The 23741-nt window shown below is 38.4% G+C and overlaps 1 protein-coding gene across 1 annotated transcript in view; it reads right to left on the bottom strand.

The window, feature by feature from the left end:
* The window catches only part of DENND2C (DENN domain containing 2C), a 50409-nt gene that overhangs the window by 25303 nt on the left and 1365 nt on the right, over nt 1–23741 (bottom strand). Inside the window, exons 2-12 of the mRNA XM_023547492.2 lie at nt 22756–22892; nt 22151–22263; nt 21352–21522; nt 17958–18054; nt 10726–10770; nt 8690–8877; nt 5149–5258; nt 3435–3504; nt 1975–2052; nt 1054–1194; nt 415–563 (exon numbers count right to left, since the gene is read on the bottom strand). Coding sequence (XP_023403260.2) covers nt 415–563; nt 1054–1194; nt 1975–2052; nt 3435–3504; nt 5149–5258; nt 8690–8877; nt 10726–10770; nt 17958–18054; nt 21352–21522; nt 22151–22263; nt 22756–22892 — 1299 coding nt within the window. The remainder of the gene's footprint in view (nt 1–414; nt 564–1053; nt 1195–1974; nt 2053–3434; nt 3505–5148; nt 5259–8689; nt 8878–10725; nt 10771–17957; nt 18055–21351; nt 21523–22150; nt 22264–22755; nt 22893–23741) is intronic.

Raw genomic sequence — 23741 nt, 5'->3', positions numbered from 1 at the left:
CACTTGTTAATGATCATAAATTAACACCTCTGTGATTACTCATTAATTTTTAACTTCTATTTAAATTTTTAATTTACTAAAAATGTTTAATCTCAATCTACCTCTGCCACAATTTCTCATGTTAAAAATCAGTGCGTATTTAGAAGAGCAAAATCAATTTTTAGCAACGGTTTAAGCAAAATGCATTTTGAAAAGTAAATTTATTGTGCCTCAAAAAAGTCATTGCTGTAAAAATTAAAAAAAAAATTTTTTAAAAAAAATTTTTTAGCCTAATGCAAATGACTTTTGGACTATTTACTATTTGGAATTACCTATGTCACTACTCTATTTCATAGGTAATTGAGAGACTGATCCTACATTTTTTTAATAGCCCCAAAGAACAAGTGAAACACCAGTACGAAGTGAAATACTCACCTTAGGCTGTTGGCAACAAAGATTACTCTCCGCTCCAAAAGGAGAGAGGCACAGACCCGGATGAGATGGCACACACTTAGGCACTTAAAGAGACATTCAAAATCAACATGTTCCAATCGGGAGTCCAGTGGTCGGCAGAGTTCTATCAACTGAAATGCAAGAATTTGAGTCAGGGGAGCTGACGTTGAAAAAGAATCTAATGACGACGATAATGGATCTTGTCATTCTTTTACAATAAATAAATGACACAGAGTCTGCTACAAAGAGATTATGAAGCTGTCTACGTGAATCCTCAAACCAAATACTTTATTTTTCTGCTGTAAATTTCTGATAAAATCTTTCATCCCATCTGTCAATGGTATGCATAGCCTTCATTTATCACACTGAAATCATCATTACAAGGGTATTCATTTGATGTAAGCTAGAAAACAGTTGGTTCCTGGGTCTAGGATCAACTATCTCAAAGACCCATTGGGCATTTCTGCAGTGCTTTGTGGGACTAAACCAAATTCTTCAGTTTATGGAAAAGGAAACATGTTGGGAGGCTTCTGGAAACTATGCCTATTAGGATGACTTTATGGAATCTACCAAGCCCACTTTCTGGAATCTATCAAAACTTTTCAAAACCCGCTAACTTACCCCATCTCCAGCCCCAGGGAGGTAGCTCTTAACTGTGATGGTGCGTCCAGGAGCTGGGAAAGGAGCTTCCATGACACTTCGCATGAATGGGTAAACTAGGGCTGGAGACATTTCTCTTCTCTTCTCTACTTCATCCAGAATCTAAATGCACAAAATGTTATTTTATTATGGACTTACTTGAAAAATATCAAAGAATTCTATTAAAGGAACTACTAATGTGTTGATGCACAAACTTGCAAATATTGGAATTTAAGACAGGTAAGCTTCCGCAACCAATAGACATTCATTAAAGGCATCGCATCTCTTGGGGGAGTCTTGGGGGTATCTTTGGACTCCAAGAAAAGTTTCTAAAATAGGTCATCAACTGTTTTTTTAGGAGAGGAGCCCCATTGCATTTCTGTAAGGACTTGAGACAGAGGTAGGGGCAAAGCAGGTGGCATTGACAATGATATCCTGCAATTTAGGGTCTGGAAAACGTAAGAGACAAGGTAGAACTTCAGGCTGTATCTTTCTAGCTGAGAGTTTTAGCAAACTTAATAGAGGATGATGTGGCATCAGCAGCTGGATTAAAGATCTAAATTTACACCTCCATGCCTGTCATTCCTAATCTACTAATGGGGAACCTTTCTAAGGTCTATGCCATTTAACGTTGCTCGGCGCAAGCAGTTTGCAAATGGCTGCTAAGCTAAAGGCTGGCAGTTTGAACCCAACCAGAAGGTCCGTGGAAGAAAGCCCTGGTGAACTGCTTCCGTAGAGATTTCAGCCAAGAAAACTCGATGGAGCAGCTCTACTTTGCATGGATAGCCATGGGTCAGAATCGACCCAACAGCAACAGGTTTGGTTTTGGTTTTTAACAAAGTCGTCAGAAACAAAAACTTCTTCAGAGCTCATTTCTTTTCATGGAGTCCATTTTTCACTCACCTTTGAAAAAAGGTTGAAGCAGCCTAGGCGACTAACCACGCAGTATACCTCAGGGAGTCGCTTTCCTTTGCCTTCTGGCTAAAAGAAAAAAATAACACAACATAAATCAAGCAACGCAAGTCTTTTCTAATTTGGACTATTAATACTTTTTCATTTATTTTGTGTTTTATTATTTTTCTTTTATCTTTACTTACATTGTGCTTTAGGTGAAAGCCTATAGCTCAAGGTAATTTCTCATACAAAAATTTATACACATATTGTTATGTGACACTAGTTACAATCCCTATAATGTGACAACACACTCCTCCTTTTACCCCGGGTTTCTCGTGTCCATCCAACCAGCTCCTGTCCCTTTCCTGTCTTCTCATCCTGCCTCCAGACAGGAGCCGCCCTTTTGGTCTCATGTGTCTGCTTGAACTAAGAAGCACACTCTTCATGAGTATTATTTTGTCTTACAGTCCAGTCTAATTTTTGTCTGAAGAGTGGGCTTCAGGAATGGTTTTGGTTCTGGGTTAACACAGCATCAGGGGCTGTGGCTTCGGGGGTTCCTCCTATCTCAGTCAGATCATTAAGTCTGGTCTTTTTATATGAATTTGAGTTCTGCTCCACACTTTTCTCCTTCTCTGTCAGGGACTCTCTGTTGTATTCCCTGTTAGGGTGGTCATTGGTGGTAGCCAGGCATCGTCTAGTTCTTCTGGTCTTAGACTGATGGAGTCTCTGGTTTACGTGGCCCTTGGGATAATATTTTCCTTGTGTCTTTGGAGTTCTTCATTCTCCTTTGCTCTAAGTGGGTTGGGACCAATTGATGCATCTTACATGGCCGCTCACAACCTTTTAAGACCCCAGATGCTGCTCACCAAAGTGGGATGCAGGACATTTTCTTAGTAAACTTTGTTATGCCAACTGACCTAGATGTTCCCCAAAACCATGGTCCCCAGACCCCAGTCCCAGCTACTCTGTCCCTCAAAGTGTTTGGTTGTATTCAGGAAACTTCTTAGCTTTTGGTTTAGACTATTAATACTCTTCTAAGTACAGAACAGGAACCAATGCTCTTCTCACTGAATACAGAGAAAGAAAGATGGGAGGCATGCTAGAAATGATAGCATGATCCATTCCAGGTTTAGTGGAATAGTGGCATCTACAGAAGAAGAAAGCCTCAGAAATCCCTGGATTGGCTCACTGTACTCCATTCCTCAAATCTTTCCAGACTGATACCTAGCCACTACATCAGCAGTTTATTCCTCTATTACAAAAATAAATAAACAAAATCATAACCCTCTATTATAAAGTGCTCCATGGCTAAGTCCTAGCTTGCTCTCACTGTTTACAGCTAACATAGCTTCTTTAATACACAGGTCAGTGAGTAGCCCTCAAACTTATTTGAGATAATGTTTCTGAAGTTCCTAATCTGACCCTACTGTTCCTTGACACCCTGCTGGTAGCATAAGTCTGGTACTTACCAAGAGCTTCTTACAGTAACCAAACCACCGGCTCCCATCTTCACCAGTCAAGACAAAGGAGAAAGTTTCACTGAAAAAAAAGTTAATAGTTATTCTGAGACTCAAGCAATCACTTAGGACATTCTTCATGGGGAAAAAAAAAATGAACACTAGGGTCCAGCAACAGTTATTTTATGATCTAAGACAGAGCATTAATACTACATTTATTGTGAGTCACATTCATCCTCAGCGAGAATCTCCAGGCCTTGAGAGTACCTTGTCTCGGAGCACAGTAAGAGAATAGGTATAGGCTCAGTCTTTGATTCCACTGCCTCCCTTTACTTTCTTATTTATTCACTCTAGCTGTTAATTAGGACTATCTTCCTTTTGTTGAATGTTCAATTTAGTCAAACATATGGGTAAGCCATAAAGGATTTTGATAAGCCATTTTTCCCTTCCAAATTCTTATATTTTGTTCTGAGAGGCCCCATGGAACAGTGATAGGCAAAGGATTATACCCTTATACATACAAATCAATAGGAAAAATATCTACTCCTCATTAGAAACGTGGGCAAAAGGCATGCATAGATAATTTACAAAGAGACCTACAAGATGCCCAAGAAACAAACTCAATAATTAAAGAGATCCAAATCTGGAACAACGCGTAAATATGTCTACCTATTGCCAAAAATTAAGGCTGGAAGAGGATATGCCAAAATAGTTACAGTGATTATCTCTGGGTAATAAGACTGCCCGTGATTTCTAATTTCTACTTTTTACTCTTCTGCATTGTCCAAATATTCTAGAACAAACATTTATAGCTTGTTAGGGAAAAAAGCCAACCACAGAGTAGCCAGGCCAATGTGAAAGAAGCTGCGTATGAGGTTACAGGTGGAACTGACAACATAAGAGCATCAGGATTGATGGCTAAGAGATGAGCATGGCAATCTGGCTGAACTGGTTATGAGACAGCAGCTGAGTCTGAAAGCAACATGACGTCAAAGGGCAGAGCTACTTAGGCAACAGCTGAGGCTGTCATCCAGCAGGTCATCAGCGTGGGATATGATTCATATCGTCAAGTTTTTGAGCCTTAAATAGGACCATTGATAATTACAATTTTGAGCAAAGCAATTATCTATTTACAAACTGGATTCAGAGATGATGAGGGCTTAATAATTTAAAATGGTAATTTCCTCTAGGTGCTGAGGAGAAATGCTTTAGGACCTTCCCTTCTTAATATACCAAGCAAAATCTACTCTCCTCCCCCTATACCTCCCAAACTGGAGCCTCCCTTTGTACAAGTTCTACAGGAAACCACATAATGTGGGCTGTGGCTTCTTCTATAAACTTGAAGAAGAAACAAGATGCAGACATTGTTCTGTTTTACCACTCTTTCCAGGTTAAGTCTCAAAATCCAAATCCTTTTTCCCTTTTCTGTCCACTTAGGAGCATTTCTGATTGTACATAAAGTGGAACTATTTTTCCTGCAGCAGTGGCATACTGAAGAGATTAGCAAACTTGCTTTCTCTCTGACACTGAAATTATTCAGTGTGTCTCTTTTTTGACTCCCACATAGGAAATGTTCTAAATCTGTTTCTTCCTTCCCTCCCACTGCATCCTTGACCTGCCACAGGGTTCACTTGGGAGTCACTGCTGGCTCTACCCATTTCTCAAATATTCTGAGTCTACACGTGAAGTTTCCACAAACAGAAGCCAGATAAAGTAGCCCATTTACCTCTCAAGTTCTGAGGTTGGTATCCAGTCCTTTGAATCAGGAAAACAAAATTTTGGGATAACTTTGAGCCTCTCCTCAGTATCTTTGGACTGCTTAAAACCATGATCACCCTGAAAAAGAGAATACTATAGGTGACTATCATCTGATGTAAGTGGAGAGTAGAAATAAAAAATTCAGCTTAGTCTCAGGAAGAGTGGTCTCTGGTAAGCCTGAGCAGCCATCTTGGCATGGTTTGGTAAGGCTTAACAAAATATGAAGGCCAGGGTCAGTGATCACTGAAGATGCACTGAGAACAGAGTTACTAAGAATAAAGAATCCTATCTTTACACAGAAATGGTACCTATCTAAAGGTAGAATCTTAATTCAAAATTTGCACACAAGCGGGAACCCAATATTTTCATGAATCATGGGAACAAAAAATAAATCCAAATCCATTCTACACTATACTGATAGCAAAAGCCTAGTCAGCTCAAGACACTCTCTGATCAATAACCAAAGGCGCTTTGAAAGGCAGATGAATGTGATTTAGAAAATATACTATTTTTAGAATCCACTCCATATATAATCATTTCCCTTAGCATATAATCTTTGCTACGTAATTACTGGTTTGTGACTTCCTGAAAAATTTTAGCATGAAAGACCCTTTCATAAAAGTCTGGTATTGTACTTTAAAAGGTGGCTTAAATTTAGTTAAACCAAAAGATTTTAGAAATTAGTGTGAACTGTCCTACTTTAAAAACAGGCAGATAGTAAGTCTAATTACCATATTGCCTTCAATATGCCTGCTAATAGAGATGATCTATTCTTTTAACTCAATTTCTAAAATAAAACATGCAGCCACTCTGGGCCACTTGGGTATCAAGATCTTTAAAAGAAAAAAATGTACTAACAAATTTTTAGCTGTATCAGATTCTTTTAATTTTATATTGGTAAATGATTCACATTTGAGTTCATCTTCATTCAAGGTTTTCCACAGCAGAATCAACAGAGGCTCCATCAGCTCTTTCCCTAACTTATGGGTGCCCGAGGCACTAAGATGCCAAGTAACTTGCTTAGAGACAGACATCCCTGAGTCACTGCCAGAGACAGCTGGGTCTTTAGCTTGTTCTGAGCAAATTAATTCAGGCTGTGCTGAAAATAGATTCAACCTCAAAATTTCCCTCTCCCAATATAAGACTGATCAAAAACAGGAAAAAAAAAAAATTAAGCTCCTCTTGACTGGGAAATGTGATTACTAAAGATTACCTAAATGACATTATTTTAGAGTCTTATGGTCCTGTTTCACTGAACAGTGTTGTGACATGCTTTCAGGCTACATTGAAGAATTTTATAAGAAAAGAAACTTTGTGGGACCCATGCAGGAAATGTCTCTTAGATCCCAGCACAGCTGTGCTTCACTAGCTTTCTCAGTGAAACATGCAGCTCAGGGGTCACAAACCCAAAGTCCGAAAGTGGCAGATAAGTGAGAGAAGTGGTCCAGACAGTAAGGTGGAGAGGGAGTACATGTCCTCATATAAAGGGATTACTCCTTCGTTCACTACATAATTTGTGGAGCACAGCACAAAATGAAAATGTGGGGCCATTTGTTCTAAAAAAAAAAAAAAAAGTGCCATTAAATAGAAAACGTTTTCCTTTCTTCTGTAGTCTTTCTCTCAACCTGTAGTCAGGTTTTTGCCTGCTATTTAAATGATGTGTTCCCTCAAGCACAACGATACTTGGAGGATGGGTGCAGCAGACCCTCAAAGACACCCAGGAGCCCCAGGGACACAGTACATAGCCAGCCTAACGGCTTGGCTTCCCCTCTAGCCAGCCTGGGGACTGATGGTCTGTATCCTGAGTTGGGGTGGGGAAGTTAGCCGGGTATCTCCCCTTTTCACAGGCCTGCCACACCGATACATGGCAGCTGGGGAACCTTCAAAGAACTGTAGCCTCCGCGTTGGGATGTACTTTATTATCTGGATTGGGTTGGTTGAGAGGTTTGCCTCCCACCCCAAGTTACCCACTGAACATTCCATGGCACTGCCAGCCCAGGGCAGAGGGTCACAGCCATGCCCTGCCGGGACTCACTGCAACGAGTGCTTGCCTGATCCAGCCCCTTCCCATGACCATACCCAGGCCCCCAAAGGGGACGGAGGGTGGCAGCAGTACCGACCAGGAGTGGGAGGGGAGGCTGGTCAGGGCTTCGGATGCCAGGGGGGCAAGGGAAAGGGAAGCCAGAGGACTCATCCTGTGAAGGCGGCAGGAGTTGGGACCACAGGAGAACTGAGGCTTTAAGACCCAGCACATGCCCCATTGTCAAATCAGACTTCACTTACAAAAGACAAATTCAAAGACAAAATTCAGACTTTCAAGATGGTGACTACAAAGCATTAAACCCCAAGCACAGAGCCCTTCTGAGAGTGGGGCCCTGTGTGACTATACTGGTCACACACCCATGAAGCCAGCCCTGCTCCTTACTCAGCTTCCGCCAACTGCTGCCAATTAGGAATGTAGGTCAGGTGCTGGTAATCCGTGTACTTTCTCAAGAAAAGGCAGAAACAGGTTTTTATGTGAAAAATTATTTTTAAACATTGGCAACAAAATTTATTATTATTATTACTTTTTTACAAAACACTATGCAAACCAAAAAAGCACATCTGTTGGCTTAATTTGTTCAGTTTGCAAACTGTGTTCAGTGTGTTCAATTTGCAAACTGTGATGTAAGAATCAAGTTTCTGTCTTTGTAATTGTCTCTATAAAGCTGAGAGTCACCTGTGGGGCCTACATTATAAGCTCTGTGAAGGTAGAGACCAAAAAGATCTTTTCCAGTTATATCCCCAGCACCTACCCCTAGCAAATAAAAAATATTTGAAGATTAAATGAACAATGAATGATTATTTGAAAAAGGCAAAGCAAAGCTAGATAATACTGTTAATAATAATAAAGAAAGAAACAAACAAACAGAAAAAAAAAACCATTGCCATCGAGCCGATTCCAACTCATAGCAACCCTACAGGACAGCGCAGAACTGTAATATACATGGAACAGTTCTACTCTGTCCTGCAGGGTTGCTATGAGTTGGAATCGACTCGATGGCAACAAGCGATGCAATTCCTAACACATAGTAAGCACTCAATAGATGGCAGCTGTTATTATTATTGAGGAGCCCTGGTGGCAAAATGGTTTAACGCTTGGAACCCACTAGCTGCTCCATGGGAGGAAGATGTGGCAGTCTGCTCCTGTAAAGATTTACAGCCTTGGAAACCCTATGAGGCAGTTCTACTTTGTCCCATAGGTCGCTATGAGTCAGAATCAACTTGACAGCACTGGGTTTTGGAACACATAAAAAAACAACTTGGAGAATGAGCTTGTTTCCCGCCCCCCCCCCCCGCCCCCGGTTGTAGCTCATGCCTGACAAAAGATTTAGTCAGATTAGTTTACCAAATCCTACAAGTACCGTATTGGTAAAGGTGGCTGAGATTACGATAAACAAGAGAAGAGGAAATAAACACACAGAGACACAGGAACATTCCTGAATGCCTCTTGGCCTCCTTGCACCTACCTTGCTAGGGAATTGTTGTATGACCTGGGGAATATAACTTTTTTCTGATGGGTTCTTCTGTAGAGACACTACCACAAAAAGTTCAAACAGCTGCTGCTCCTGTAATTCAATAAGGTCCCGCTCCAAGGTCTGGTAGTGAGGATTCCTCTTGGAAGCTTGCTGCAGTTGTGCTAAGCGCTTGTGGCGATCTGTAATGAAATCATAGAGCAATGTTTTCCTTCCTCACGCAGAGTTCATGACCCATTCAGGATTAATCTTCATGCAGTCATTGCTGAATGAATGTTGACTAGCCAATGTCTGTCACACAGACAGACCTCTTGGGGCTATGACATACTCAGGGAATGAGTGCAGACCCTCACAGCCATCTGGTCAGTCATGGGACTGACCCTCCAGGCCCCAACTGGATAGGACAGAGTATGTGCCACTACATACTCTACGCCATGCCATCTTCCATGACATAACACCAGGACACATAGAAAAACACATGGGAAACACCCAGGAAAAACCACTGGACTGGGAACAGATGCCACTGCTAGGACCACGAAATCATGGGCAGGGGTTGGGGGACGTTGATTACAGTCCCACAGAAGGTAAGTGCATAAAGGGAAGAGTTTGATAACATCAAGACAAAAACTAACCTCACATTAAAACAACTGTCCTTTTCACTTCTCTCCTTGGCATATATTACTAGTAATGGGTATATCATAAGTCAATAAATTGTGCTAAATGCAAGCGGAAAAAAACTGAGGAGGAGGAAGACATCTATTAAAAGAACATTCCTCAAAAGAATGAAATTATGGAAGCACACTATTTAAGCAGTCTGTAGTAATACCATTCAAAGCTGGATAGCATCTACCCTCTATTCTCATTCATTTCTACAATCTGAACAGTTTTGGGCAGTCTGCACTACAGGAAACTGTGTACTTGCAAAAGAAAGAGTCCAAATGTCCCAGAGTTTTGCTTATGTGTCATTCTGTGCCAATGACTAAAAGACTCATCCCCTGATTGACTTTCTTTTTGAGATATGATGCATTCTGCCCCAAATGAAGTCATACTGTGTATCAAAATATTAAGAACACTTAAAAAAATACATCTAGGAGTAAATGTTCCTTATGGCTCCCCAGAATTATCTATTCATTTGCTGCTCTGGGCAAAGCCTTACTTATTTCTAGAGAGCTGAGTTCAATTCGAAAATATTTTAGGTACTGTTTTCTCAGTACCAATAGCACTAAATTAGTTATCTTTACACATGTAGGATGAGCCAGGTGATGATTTAAGTTTGATCTTCAGTCAGGTTGCAGAATTAAACACCTGAAGCAATCAGGCCAGTGGAGGGAGCACAAGACTAGTTAGTCATTATAAGGTTAGAGTATCAGGCATGGCACTGCCCCATGCTCATCTTTGATAACTCAAGTCTCCTACTTATTCCATGCTTCAGATGCTAGTCAGTTCAACAGGAACTAAATAACTTGCTGTGAAAAGTCATTTGATGAAGGGTACAGCAGCCCAAATACAGCTGGAATTGCACGGCACTGTTCCACATATTCTAAAAGAAGTAAACACCATTGTAATTTGGCATGTAAATGCCCATGAATAAGAAACAGATGAATATTTTCTTTCTCAAAATTAGAGAGATGTCAGAGTTACTTAGATAATTACACTTGAGTGACTATGAAAAATCAGATACTTAATGCTTAGTATCTGTCTCGGGATGATTCACATACTCTGTTTTGGCTGCCAGTAAACTACTGCACATATGTCTGGACATGCAGCTCTGTGCTGCTCCCCAAGAACATTCCATCCCAAGAACTATACTGGTTTACTCTACTCCACTGTGGGAGATTTTAGTGCTGTCAAACATCTGGCAGTGCACTGTTCAGTCCCTCAAATTTCGGCAGGTTCTGATAATAATGAAGAAATTCACCTACAAATGAAACTTCATGTGGGAAAAACATGCTTAATCATAAAGGTGAGTGTCACTCCACCTATAACCATGATCATCACAAGAAAGGGAGCAGCCCCACTGACTCACTCACTCTTTGGCAGGTACTCGGCATCACTTTCGTTCCCACTGGTTTCACCTGAAAAGAGAGGAAGAGTTTCTATTTGTATTGTCTAACAGCAGGAAACACACGAAGATGAAAACAACACAGAGCCTCCACAGACCTGGGGACTTGCAATAAGGAATAGTAATAAGTATGCTGAGCCTTTCTCCAAATTGCTTAGTTGTATCAGGTTAAAACTCTTTCCAAAAGAGAATAAAAGGTTCAGAGCAGAAATAGTTTTTTCCATCTTCTTCCCACATCCTACCTCCTTTCTCAGTTCCCCTCTCATCTTTAACTACAGAAATTAGTAGCATTTCAGACTAGTTTTAAGAATGCAACTCTAGTCCAGAGTGGATCATGTTTCTATTACTACATTCATATCCTTGTCTCTTATTCACAAATAAGGTATCAAAGGTAGAACAACATCAAGCTGGCTAAACAAAAATCTGAACACCAACTAACCTGTGAATTTAGAATTATAGGAAAACGTGATAGCTGAGAAAGATTATCAAATAAATTTATGAAGTAACATTCTTTCTACGTCCTCCATGATGCTTCTAAGCTAACTCTAGCCTATACTGAGCTTTCCTTTACTATGAATTCTTAGTAGTATCCATACTGCTTTGGGCTGGTCTCATTTTCTGCAATCAGATTTTAAGTATCTTGAGGATAAGGGGTTATGTTTTCACGAGGGACTTGTTTTGTACCATTGGACCTAGCACAATGCTGGGCACACAGACAATTTACCTAAAAAAAATAAAATAAAATAAAGACTTTTTGAATAAATGAATGAAGAATTTCTAGATTAAGCCTGAAAAGCTAAAGCAAAATAAAAAAATGCAAAGAAATGGAAAAACATTTAAATTTATCAGGAAAAACAAAGCCTAAGTGTCATAAATGAAAATATACTTAAGTTTGGTTACATTAAAATATAATACATATAGAAGTTCTATCTAATAAAAATATCACTAATAGATTCAAAAGCTGAACAATAAACTCGGAAAATATTTGTGATATACATAGCAGATATAAGGCTAAGTTTCTTAATATTCAAATACCTGTTAAGATCATTAAGAAAAAGACAGCACAATAGAAAAATGAATAAAGAACAGGAACAGGCAATTCATAAAAAAGATACATGAATTGTTGACAATCTTGAAAAAAGCCCAAATTCATAAACAGAGAAATGTAAATTAAAACAATAAACAAGACAAAAAATTTCATCCACCATATTGGCAAGAAATCAAAAAGTTTGATAAACACAGTATTGATGAAGGTTATGGGGAAGAAGCATTTTCAAATGCCGTTGGTAGGAACATAAGCTACTACAATCACTTCCTAAAAAGGTCTTACAAAAATCTTTTAATAAAAATTTTAAATGCATATGTTCTTTGAGGAAGTAAGTCCATTTCTAGGAACTTAGTCTATAGATAAAAAAAATATATCCTTATACATGGTAAAAACATATTGCAGCTTTTTTGGGGAAGAAACAAAATATATATAAACAATTTAAACATCCACAGGTTAAATAAAATGTTAGAAACAACCAAAATGTCTTCCCGGTAAATAAAATTCTTCCTGTGATGTTGGACGCTATGCTACTGGTATTTCAAATACCAGCATGATCACCCACGGTGGACAGGTTTCAGTGGAACCTCCAAACTAAGACAGACTAAGATGAACAACCTGGCAGTCTACTTCTGGAAAAATCAGCCAGTGGAAACTTTATGAATAGCAGCAGAACATTGTTTGATATAGTGCCAGAAGATGAGCCCCTCAGAATACAACTAGGGAATAACTGCCTCCTCAAAGTAGAGTTGACCTTAATGACATGAACAGAGTCAAGCTTTCAGGACCTTCATTTTTGCTGATGTGGCACAACTCAAAATAAGAAGAAACAGTTGCAAACATCCATTAATAATGGGAATGTGGAATGTATGACATTATTAATCTAGGAAAATTAGAAGTGATCAAAAATGAAAGAGAACACGAAAAGCTCAATACCCAAGGCATCAGTGAGCTGAAATGGACTGGTATTGGCCATTTCGAATCAGATAATCATATGGTCAACTATGCTGGAAATGACAAATTGAAGAGGAATGATGTCGCATTCATCATCAAAAAGAACATTTCAAGATCTATCCTGAAGTGCAATGCTGTCAGGGATAGGGTAATATCCATATGCCTACAAAGAAGATCAGTTAATATGACTATTATTCAAATTTACGCACCAACCACTAAGGCCAAAGATGAAAAAATTGAAGATTTTTACCAACTTCTGCAGTCTGAAATTGATCAAACATGCAATCAAGATGCATTGATAATTGCTGGTGATTGGAATGAGAAAGTTGGAAACAAAGAAGGAACAGGAGCTGGAAAATATGGCCTTGGTGATGGAAACAACATATGATAAAATTTTGCAAGACCAACAACTTTTTCCTTGTAAATACCTTTTTTCAACAACATGAACAGCAACTATACTTGTGGACCTTTCTAGATGGAATACACAGGAATCAAATGGACTACATCTGTGGAAACATGATGAAAAAGTCAGTATCATCAGTCAGAACAAGACCAGGGGCAAACTGCAAAACAGACCATCAAGTGTTCATATGCAAGTTCAATTTGAAGCTGAAGAAAATTAGAACAAGTCCACAAGAACCAGCATACAGCTTTCAGTATATCTCACCTGAACTTAGAGACGATCTCAAGAAGAGATTTGACAAATTGAACCCTAATGACAAAACAGCAGATGAATTGTGGAACGACATCAAGGACATCATAAATGAAGAAAGCAAGGGGTCATTAAAAAGACAGGAAAGAAAGAAAAGACCAAAATGGATGTCAGAAGAGACTCTGAAACTTGCTCTTGCATGTAGAGTAGCTAAAGTGAACGGAAGAAATGATCACATAAACTAGCTGAACAGAAGATTTCAAAGGGCAGCTTGAGGAGACAAAGTATTATAACGAAAAGTACAAAGACCTGGAGTTAGATAACCGAAAGGGAAGAACACACTCGGCATTTCTCAAGCTGAAAGAACTGAAGAAAAAGATCAAGCCCAGAGTCGCAATTTGAAGGATTCTATTGGCAAAATATTGAACAACGCAGGAAGCAACAAAAGAAGATGGAAGGAATATACAGAGTCACTGTTCCAAAAAGAACTGGTTGGCATTCAACCATGATGATGGTGATTGTGGTACTGAAGGATAAAGTCCAAGCTGCATTGAAGGAACTGGTGAAAATCAAGGCTCCAGAAATTGACGGAATACCAATTGAGATGTTTCAACAAATGGATGCAGTGCTGGAGGTGTTCAATTGTCCATGACAAGAAATTTGGAAGACAGCTACCTGGCTAACTGACTGGAAGAGATCCATATTTGTGCCTATTCCCAAGAAGGGTGATCCAATTGAAGGCGGAAATTATTGAACAATATCACTAATATCATATGCAAGTAAAATTTTGCTGAAGATTATTCAATACGGTAGCAATGTATTGACAGACAACTGCCAGAAATAAAAGCCAGATTCAAAAGAGGATCTGGAACAAAGGATATCATTGCTGATGTCAGATGGATCTCGGCTGAAAGCAGAGAATACCAGAAAGGTGTTCACCTGTGTTTTATTGACTATGCAAAGGTATTCGCCTGTGTGGATCATAACAAATTATGGGTAACACTGTGATGAATGGGAATTCTAGAACACATAATTGTGCTCATAAGGAGCCTGTACATAGAACAAGAGGCAGCCGTTCCAATAGAACAAGAGGATACTGCCTGGTTTAAAGTCAGGAAAGGTGTGCCTCAGGGCTGTATCCTTTCACCATTACCTATTCAATCTGTATCCTAAGCAAATAATCTGAGAAGCTGGACAATATGAAGAAGAGCGGGGCATCAGGATTGGAGGAAGACTCCTTAACAACCTGCGTTATGAAATATCACAACCTTGCTTGCTGAAAGTGAAAAGGACTTGAAGCATTTACTGATGAAGATCAAAGACCACAACCTTTAGTATGGATTACACCTTACCATAAAGAAAAATACATCCGGACCAATAAGCAATATCATGATAAATGGAGAAAAGACTGAAGTTGTCAAGGATTGCATTTTACTTAGATCCACAATCAAGACCCATGGAAGCAGCAGTCACGAAATCAAACGACGCATTGCACTGGGAAAATCTGCTGCAAAAGATCTCCTTAAGGCGTTAAAAAGCAAAGACGTCACCTTGAAGACTAAGGTGCGCCTAACTCAAGCCTCATATGCATGCTAAAGCTGGACAATGAATAAGGAAGACTGAAGAAGAACTGATGCCTTTGAATTGTGGCATTGGTAAAGAATATTGAATATACCATGGCTGCGAAAAGAATGAACAAATCAATCTTGGAGGAAGTACAACCAGAATGCTCCTTAGAAGCGAGGATGGGGAGACTATGTCTCATATACTTTGGACATGTTATCAGGAGGGATCGGTCCCTGGAGAAGGACATAATGTCAGGTAAAGTAGAGGGGTCAGTGAAAAAGAGGAAGACCCTCAATGAGATGGATTGACACAGTGGCAGCAACAGTGGGCTCAAGCATAACAACAACGGTGAGGATGGTGCAGGACCGGACAGTGTTTCGTTCTGTTGTATAAAGGGTCACTACGAGTCGGAACTGACTTAAGAGCACCTAATTACAGCAAAAATGACAACAATGTATTCACATCTACAGGTTCTGATGACCTGCATTCCCAGGACACTGAATGATGGTTAAAGGGTTATAAGCCTATATAATCTGTTGAGAATCTGTATGGATTAAAAAATACTTGAGTGTACTTTTTTTGTTGTTTGTTTTTTTCTGCTACCATACTAAAACATTTTTTTTCTTTAGTTGTGGTAAAAATATACATAATAAAACATTTGCCAATTCAACAATTTTTGCATGTATTATTCAGTGACATTGATTACGTTCTTCAAGTTTGCAAATATTATCACTATCATTTTCCAGATTGGGTGTCCCTTTTTATATACGACTCAATACACAAAATTATAATAACAGAATTGAAGCAGGGGAATAAATAATTTTGTAATACTACCTGATAATTGAGAAAATTAAGAAATATTTTGGTTGGAATACAGCCAGTAAATCCTAGCATGTACTGACAGAGGAGGTAAATATAATAATCTAGTTTTACTAGGTATTGTTGATATACAGATGAAAGCTTAAGGAGAACGTAAAGCTGAGAGCTGTGACCATGAAGTCAGAAGATTCTCAGGCAGAAGAGAAACTCCTCTGACTCACTGGAGGAGCTGGTAACTGACGATGGGTGAATGTGTATTTTCTTTGAGCCATGCAAAGGAAAAACAAACTTTTAGGGAAGGGTTACAATTTAGGGAATACTCCCTATTTTTTTTCTTTTTGGTGCTAGAAGTTAGTGACTCACGCTATCGATTTTTTTTTTCTTTCTTTTTTAATAACGATACAAGTCAATGAGGAAAAAGGATCTGGCTCTTAAAAAACTTGTCTTAGAGCCAAATTCATTAAAATGTTTCTATTCTATAAGGCATAAAACATAATCTGTTTAATTAGAGGGGCATAGCTGGAGAGTAATTATTATTATTATTATTTTTAATTGTTAATCTGGGAAAATGCAATTAATATTTTCCAAGAATCTGTCCTGGCTCCAGTGTCTTGGTCTTTTACAAAATTTGCAATTTGTAATTTATTTCCATATTTATAAAACAGCGGCAATAACATCTGCCACGTAGTCCTATTTAGAAAATTAATGATAATGCATTTCAAAGGATCCAGCACACTATCTGGCCTTAGTGTTCCTCTTCTGTATCTAGTTCTGAATTTTACAAACAAAAAGCCTTTTGACAAAACCTTTGTTGAAGATTAGGAAACACGTGGAAAGGAGATAGGTAAACCTCTGAAAATCAAAGTTACGAGAAAAAGTGAGAGTAACTAGGTGACAGAAAAAAATAAGATTTTGTGGTGCCATGTTCCTTGATTCAAATCTACGGTTCCTCATGGGGCTCAGCTTCTTCATCTGTAAAATTAGGATAGTCCCTGCCTTCTAGTGTTGCCATATGTTATACATAAGACAAAGTCTGTAAAGGAACAATTACTTCATGGAACAAATGGGAGCTGTTTTGATAACAACAACCAAAAATATTTCTTCTACAGAGAAGATCAAAACATGTTTGAATAATTGTCTTGGAAAATATGAAAACTCACATTAAAAATGGTGATCAGTTGGTCTTAATTGGCACAGAGTAAGAAGAAAGAGTCTTAAAATTGTGGAACTGAAAATTTTATTTTCTGAGAGTAAGTTGTCAGAATAAAGAGTAGATTTTCAAGGGAAATTAAGAAATGTCTGCCTTGGAAGTCTGCAGAAATGAGAAACATTCTCCCCTGGTACGACTTACTGTTGTTTTTCATTATAGAATCTTTCAAGGTTCCTTATGAATCTTAGGTCCTAAAACTGCCAAATTCTACATATCCTTTCCCTGACGACCAAGTTAAGAACCTCACATGAGTTTTAAAAAAATTCTAATAATGCACTGTGGATGCTGACAATTTCTTAATTAAGACAATTTCTTAACTAATCCAGGCATCTGAAGGGTAAAAACTACTGAACTTATTAAATGACAAGTTGAGTACAAAGTACCTTCAGTTTATACATATCAAACATTTTGATTTTCTTTATTGAAAGAACCTATGCTAATCAATGATTATAAATCAAAGTAGGACCATAAAATGATGCAATCTAACCAGATGCCATCAAGTTGATTCCAACTCACAGCAACCCTACAGGACAGAGTAGAACTGCCCCATAGGGTTTTCAAGGTTGTATCTTCACAGAAGCAGACTGCCACATCTATCTCCTGAAGAGCGGCTGGTGGGTTGGAATTGCAGACCTTTCGGTTAGCAGCCGAGCCCTTAACCACTACGCTACCAGGGCTCCTCAATGATGCAATCTGCCTATGAAAATCAGTCTCTTTGTTTACAGTTATTTTTCCACTTATTTACTTATCCATTCAATAGTTATTATACGGAAGAGTCTAAATAAAAGGTATATGAGGAAGAATAAGAAATAGCCCTTATCCTAAAGAAGTTCCGTTATATTTAAATGGAACAAAATAAAAAATTATAATACGCGTCAAATATTTGCTTATGTAATGACTCTCCCCTTATAATGCTGATAGCTCAGGAAAACTGGAACAGAACACGATTTTTACCTTTTGAGGGAGGTACCTCTTTTCCAGTGTAAGGGTGTAACTTTACCCTCTTCTTTCCTCTCTTAGATTCAAATATGTCATCTATTTTCAACACAAACTGAAAAGAAGACCAGAAAGTACAAGTTAAAACCAACACTATAAGCTTTACAGGTTGATGACAGTAATTTAACAGTGATTCTCATTCAGAGAAAAGATCTATTTTACAAATGAAATCATTTAAAAATTTCAATTTTGAGTCCAAAATCATGTACTTTAGTTAAATGATATGTTATTCTAATACAAAGGTCAGGTAACATGTGTAAGGAAAGTGGGAAAGGGTATCTTCTTTCCAGAAGAACCCCGCACAGGCTCTTCAAGAGATTCTTTGTCACTTCATGTCACAACATGCTGGCAATCTGTCTGCTGCACTCCATATAGTGACCAAGGCTTTATCACCAAACTCAAGCGTTTGCTTCCCCAGAGTAGGAAGTGGAACACTCATTCACTTGGAAGGCAGGATGAAGCTCAGTTATTTCTGCTCCCAGGAACTCTTCATAAAGAGGATACTCACTCTTAAAAACCTTTTGTCAAAGGGAACACCCATCTCTTTACTGCTGGGAACACCAACACTACAATTCGTTTTAGAAACACGGCACAAAAATAAGAGCCTCTCAAATATCCTCAAGTACAAAAACCATGCTTTTTTTTCTTCCTCTCATCATCTATATCTCAAGCAAGTAGAGCCTAGACCATTTTAAAATCATTACATAATTGCTTCTCTCCATTTAACAGGAACTTCCTCATTAGAATTCTTTGCTGCTGGGAGGGGTGTACGTATGGGTGTATGTGGGTCAGAGAGAGAAAGAGAGAGAGGGAGAGGGAAGGAAGAAGGGATGAAGAGGGAGAGAAAAAAAGACAGGCTGGAGTAAAAAAGAGGAAAGAATTAGAGCTGATAAACACATTTTAAAAGGGGAAACTGATATATTAATTTTTCCGTTTTTCTTAAAATTCTAAGCTTTTTTTTTTTTTAACTATTCATCTTGACTTAACATATTTAATGCCTAGAGTTACAAGTGTTAGGAACATTATAAAAGATGCCAACCAACAAAGTTTCTTAAGACAAGTCTTGTTTTCCCTTTTGACTTTGCTTCTCTAGTAATCTTGGCAATCAGTAGGGTAGTGAATCAATCCAGTGCAAGAAAAATAACATGTGAGAAACATGTGCTTCCAATATGCAGATTATTCCCACACTTTTGGATTAGTTTTCTTTTTTTTTAAAGGTTTTGTGTGACTGTCATTCAAGTAAAAAATTACTAATATTCTTAAATATTACCATTACAAAAACACGGAAATCCAGAATAAAAAGATATTGTTATAGGTTAAAGAAAAGATCTATGAGGTAAACAAGTATTTGAAGTACTTATGACCAAAGATAGCATAATTATTAATGTGCATTTGAAAAGCACACTCAAATGTTATAAAGGAAAGGGAACTGTGCGCTCTAGAAATACAAGATAATAAAACTTAAATTTAGATTATGAACCGGGAAGAAAGGCCTACGTTTACCTTCTAGTTGCAGGAAATACTGAATATTCTTCCTAAGAAATGATAGAAACCATGTTGCTAAAGATACTTGACAAAAACAATACAAAACATTAGGAAATCTACTCTAGCAGACAATCCCACACAGGCTTCCACAGCAGGCACAGAAAGGAAGGGTGGGGAAGAGGCATATGGACTAGATCAGGGGTTTTCAAACCATGAAAGCAGTTTCCCTTCCAGGGATAGCTCTAGTCATCAAAAGGGAAATAAACGAAAAATATTTTTCTTGTGAAATGTTGTTCCTGAAGATACTCCAAAGCCAAAATTTGTATTGCATATAGAATCTACTAAAAGGATTTCATCCAAGGAGGATCACAGGTAGAAATGCTAACAGCTTGTTCCTGCCCAACAATTGAGAGTTCATCACCATTTTCTTTCTCCCCAGTCCTCAAAAAACTTTTGGGAAAATATTAGAAAGGGAAAAGTTGGATTATACCACCTATAATCAGAGAGGGAACAGGCTTCGAGTATTTCGGGGATTCACAGTACAAAAAATACTCAGGCTTGGAGTCAAAAGCACTCCAAAATCTCCTCGGGTCTCGTTAAACCCTACAATTCATAATTCTTAAATATTTGTTAATGCTATTCCAGAAGCCACATCTAAACGCGACCCCTTATGTGTTTATATTCTTCCTCCTGCGAACACATGGGCCTGTGTCTGGGCGGTGTGGGAGGCTGCTCTGTTGTGCCAGCATGATCCACAGGAGTGGAGAGCTACTGCAGATGCCTTGCGGTTCTTTAAACCTCTGGTTTTTTAAATCTATTCCTCACCATACACAGGAGAAGAAATAGCTAAAGATTTTCTTTTCCCCACTGAGAGAGATCAGTTTAGTGCTTTTTAAAAACTGTGTGTCTTTAACTCTTCATATACTAAAGAGGGAGGGGCAGGAAATAGATCAGAAGAATTAAAGTAATTACAAAACAGAATATTTCCCAAGGAACCAATCAGCAGTTACTAAACCAAGAAACAGCTGTAACTTTTGTTTAACGTTGAAATCAGGTACAGTGTGCTAAATGAATACATGCAACTAAATTGGACAGGATTAAGGAAAGGAATAACATTTAAATGATCTAATTTCTACATTGCCGCATATTTGCACAGCATTTTTTCAACCCTGAAAACATTCTGAATTATAGAACAAAGTAACAGAGTTTGATAAATGTTTTCATGTAATTTCCCAAATGACTCTCCTAAAAGAAAATATATCTATCTACAAGTAACCCCAATTTCTTCATGTTGGACCCTACAGCTCTAGTCTAGATGACTTACAGACTTACTGCCCTTTTTCCTTTGAGGGAGAAGTCATTTATTTAGTATAATCGCTGGTAATTTCTAGTCCCAAGTAATAGATTTCTGTTTTCCTTCCTCCAAATGGAAATTTTTGTCCCAAATTAATGGCATATACTTTGCCATAAATAAACATCTGTAAACTCAAGGACAAAACTGAATTTACTCCAGCAATTATGTAAGTCAATGAGCAGTAATAACAACAGACACTAAGTCCAGCTTGACAAAATGTCCTTTTATATGAGATTCTGGGGCTGCCTTTAAACAGACAGCTGATTTTAATAAGAGCTAAGGTAAATGAAATAAGTCCATCTAAAATCAATTTTCCATATCCATAAAGAAACCCTGGCAAAAGCCATTCATGCACTTGTCTCACATGAGCAAAAGTTTAAAACTTTAGGCTGCCTTCCAAATCTTCTAATTCCAGTAGGTCAGTTCCAACCTATTATTCATTTTAGCCCATTTATTCTCATGTATGGAAATGCTGAAGTAAAGAGTCAAAGAATGAAAGACTGGAGCTCTTACCCTTGGAAGATTTTTCCTTTTCCTGTTTGCAACTTCTCCAGCTCGGAATAGCTTCCATTCAGTTAAAGTGACGGGCAGAGAGGCATCCTTTGTGAGCTTTGAGCGTAAATAGGCTTGGGAGTTCTTCAGTTCCATCGTTTTCCGGAGAAGGAATTGAGGTTTGGGAGGAAGCTACACCAGGAGAAGATGTACTGGTAAGGGGTAAGGATAAGGTCATCCTGCTTATGCCCCTGTTCTCATACAAAGTCAAAGCTATCCCCAGAAACAGATTTATCTTATCTTTCCTATAAAAATGGGCTCAAACGAGGATTCCATAGTTTACTTCTCACCACTTGTAAAGAAGTTTCTCAGGTTTCTGATCCAAAATTCTTCTATTACAATATAATCAAATTCCCAGAAAACAATGGCTCACAGTCCTCAGTAACTCAAGGGAGGCTTTGCTTCCAGAGGTCACAGATGCTTTCAGGGCCAGGCAGATAATTTAGGCCACAGCTAAATGTGAGATTAATAAAGAGTCTTGGGAGCCACAGTAAAATGAATAGTTCATGTCCTATCTAAAGGTACTCACATTCAAATTAAAAAACAAAGTGCTTAAAAAAAAAAAAAAAACCCTAGAGAAAACAGAAAACTGTGTGTTGCCCAAAAAGTGAAGCAAAACAAAACAAAAAACCACCACCAACAATCAAAAATATCACATTCTCAGTGCCTGTTGATTTTGGCCCCAGTTAAACCATCTTAACCCTTTTGTAGGGATCTAATTAGAGTCTCATGTTCTCTTCAATTAATTGGCTGATCATACCTTAGGTGTTTTGAAAGCACTTTTAGGGGGTGGTAGCTTCCATGCTGAAGGGGATCTCCACATGGGTAAAGGCTGTATTGGAATATCTTCATATGGATTTTCTTTGGCGGGATCTGGATAGTGAAAAAAATAACTTTAAGAAAAAAAAAAAATTTTTTTTTTTCTTAGAGGAACACAAAATGGAAACAAAAAAAAACAACTGACTAAATATGTTTTTCTTATTCTACCTTGCTGTAGGGATAAGGGTCTCAAAATCAATGGCACTGTATGCTTATAAAGCGATCAAGAGTTCCACTGAGCTAAAAGAATTCTCAAAAGACTATACTATAAACATCTACTTCTGAGATGAACAGTCCATTACACTATTTCTAAAGTCCATTAAAGAACAAAAGATATTATCCATTAAAGAACAAAAGATTTCCATATTAAAAAGAAAATCTAGAGCAAAATATGCTTGATTGTAAAAGAAAATGCCATCTTACAGTTAGCCAGTACCCAGTGCCGTCGAGTCGATTCTGACTCATAGCGACCCTATAGGACAGAGTAGTTAAGGGCCACCAAACATATACTCATCAAATTTAATTGCAAAGTTTGTGGACACATACACATGATATCCTCATAGATATTGTCCTCAGACTGTGTGTAATAAAGTGCTGAACCAGAATTTCTTCCAAGTTCTTCATGAATCTTCTGTGCGTTCCGATTTCGAAAGTGCTGAATATCCTCAAATTCAAAGGATTTCCTTAAGAAAGGAAATAAATTTTAAAGTCATGCCTTTCAAAACTCTCATCTTACTGCCCTGACAAGGAACACAATAGGAAAGCAGTGGGATGCAGACCCCAAATTCTAGTAAAAAGACCAGACTTAATGGTCAGGCTGAGAATAGAAGGACTCCAGAGGTCATGGTCCCCAGACCTTCTGTTAGCCCAAGACAGGAACCATTCCTGTAGCTAACTCTTCAGACAGGGATTGGACTCAACTATGGGATAGAAAATGATACCGGTGAAGAGTGGGCTCCTTGGGTCACACAGACACATGAGACTACGTGGGCAGCTCCTGTTTGGAGAACAGATGAGAGGGCAGAGGGGGACAGAAGCTGGCCGAATGGACATGAAAATAGAGAGTGGAGGAAAGGAGTATGCTGTCTCATTGGAGGGAGACCAAATGGGAGTGTATAGCAAGGTGTGTGTAAGTTTTTGTATGAGAGACTGACTTGGTTTGTAAACTTTCACTTAAAAAAAAAAAAAGTAGCACAGTAAAAATTCAAAAAAACTCTCATCTTTACATTGGTATGGTAAACATAAGTTGATAATGGACTTGTGAACAAAATTAGAAGGGCATTTTTATCAGATACCTAAGAATAATAAAATAGGCTGGTCCCCTGTATGTACAATGAGAAAATTGGAGGCTTTTAGTCAATCACATTCATGTTCTTCATTCAGTTCCTTTATTAAGTTCAGTCCCGCATAAAGAGTGGGGATAAGGCCAGCATGCCGTGAATGAAGTGGAAGAATGTATTTGCGTCCCTAGAGATTCTTAAAGATATAAATAATGGAAGTTTTTCTGATGCTCCTATGTCAGTAAACTGTCT

The sequence above is a fragment of the Loxodonta africana genome, chromosome 3, assembly GCF_030014295.1.
Source record: "Loxodonta africana isolate mLoxAfr1 chromosome 3, mLoxAfr1.hap2, whole genome shotgun sequence".
NCBI lineage: Eukaryota > Metazoa > Chordata > Mammalia > Proboscidea > Elephantidae > Loxodonta > Loxodonta africana.
The sequence above is the reverse complement of the archived record's forward strand: the minus strand, read 5'-3'. Positions and strand labels throughout refer to the sequence as shown.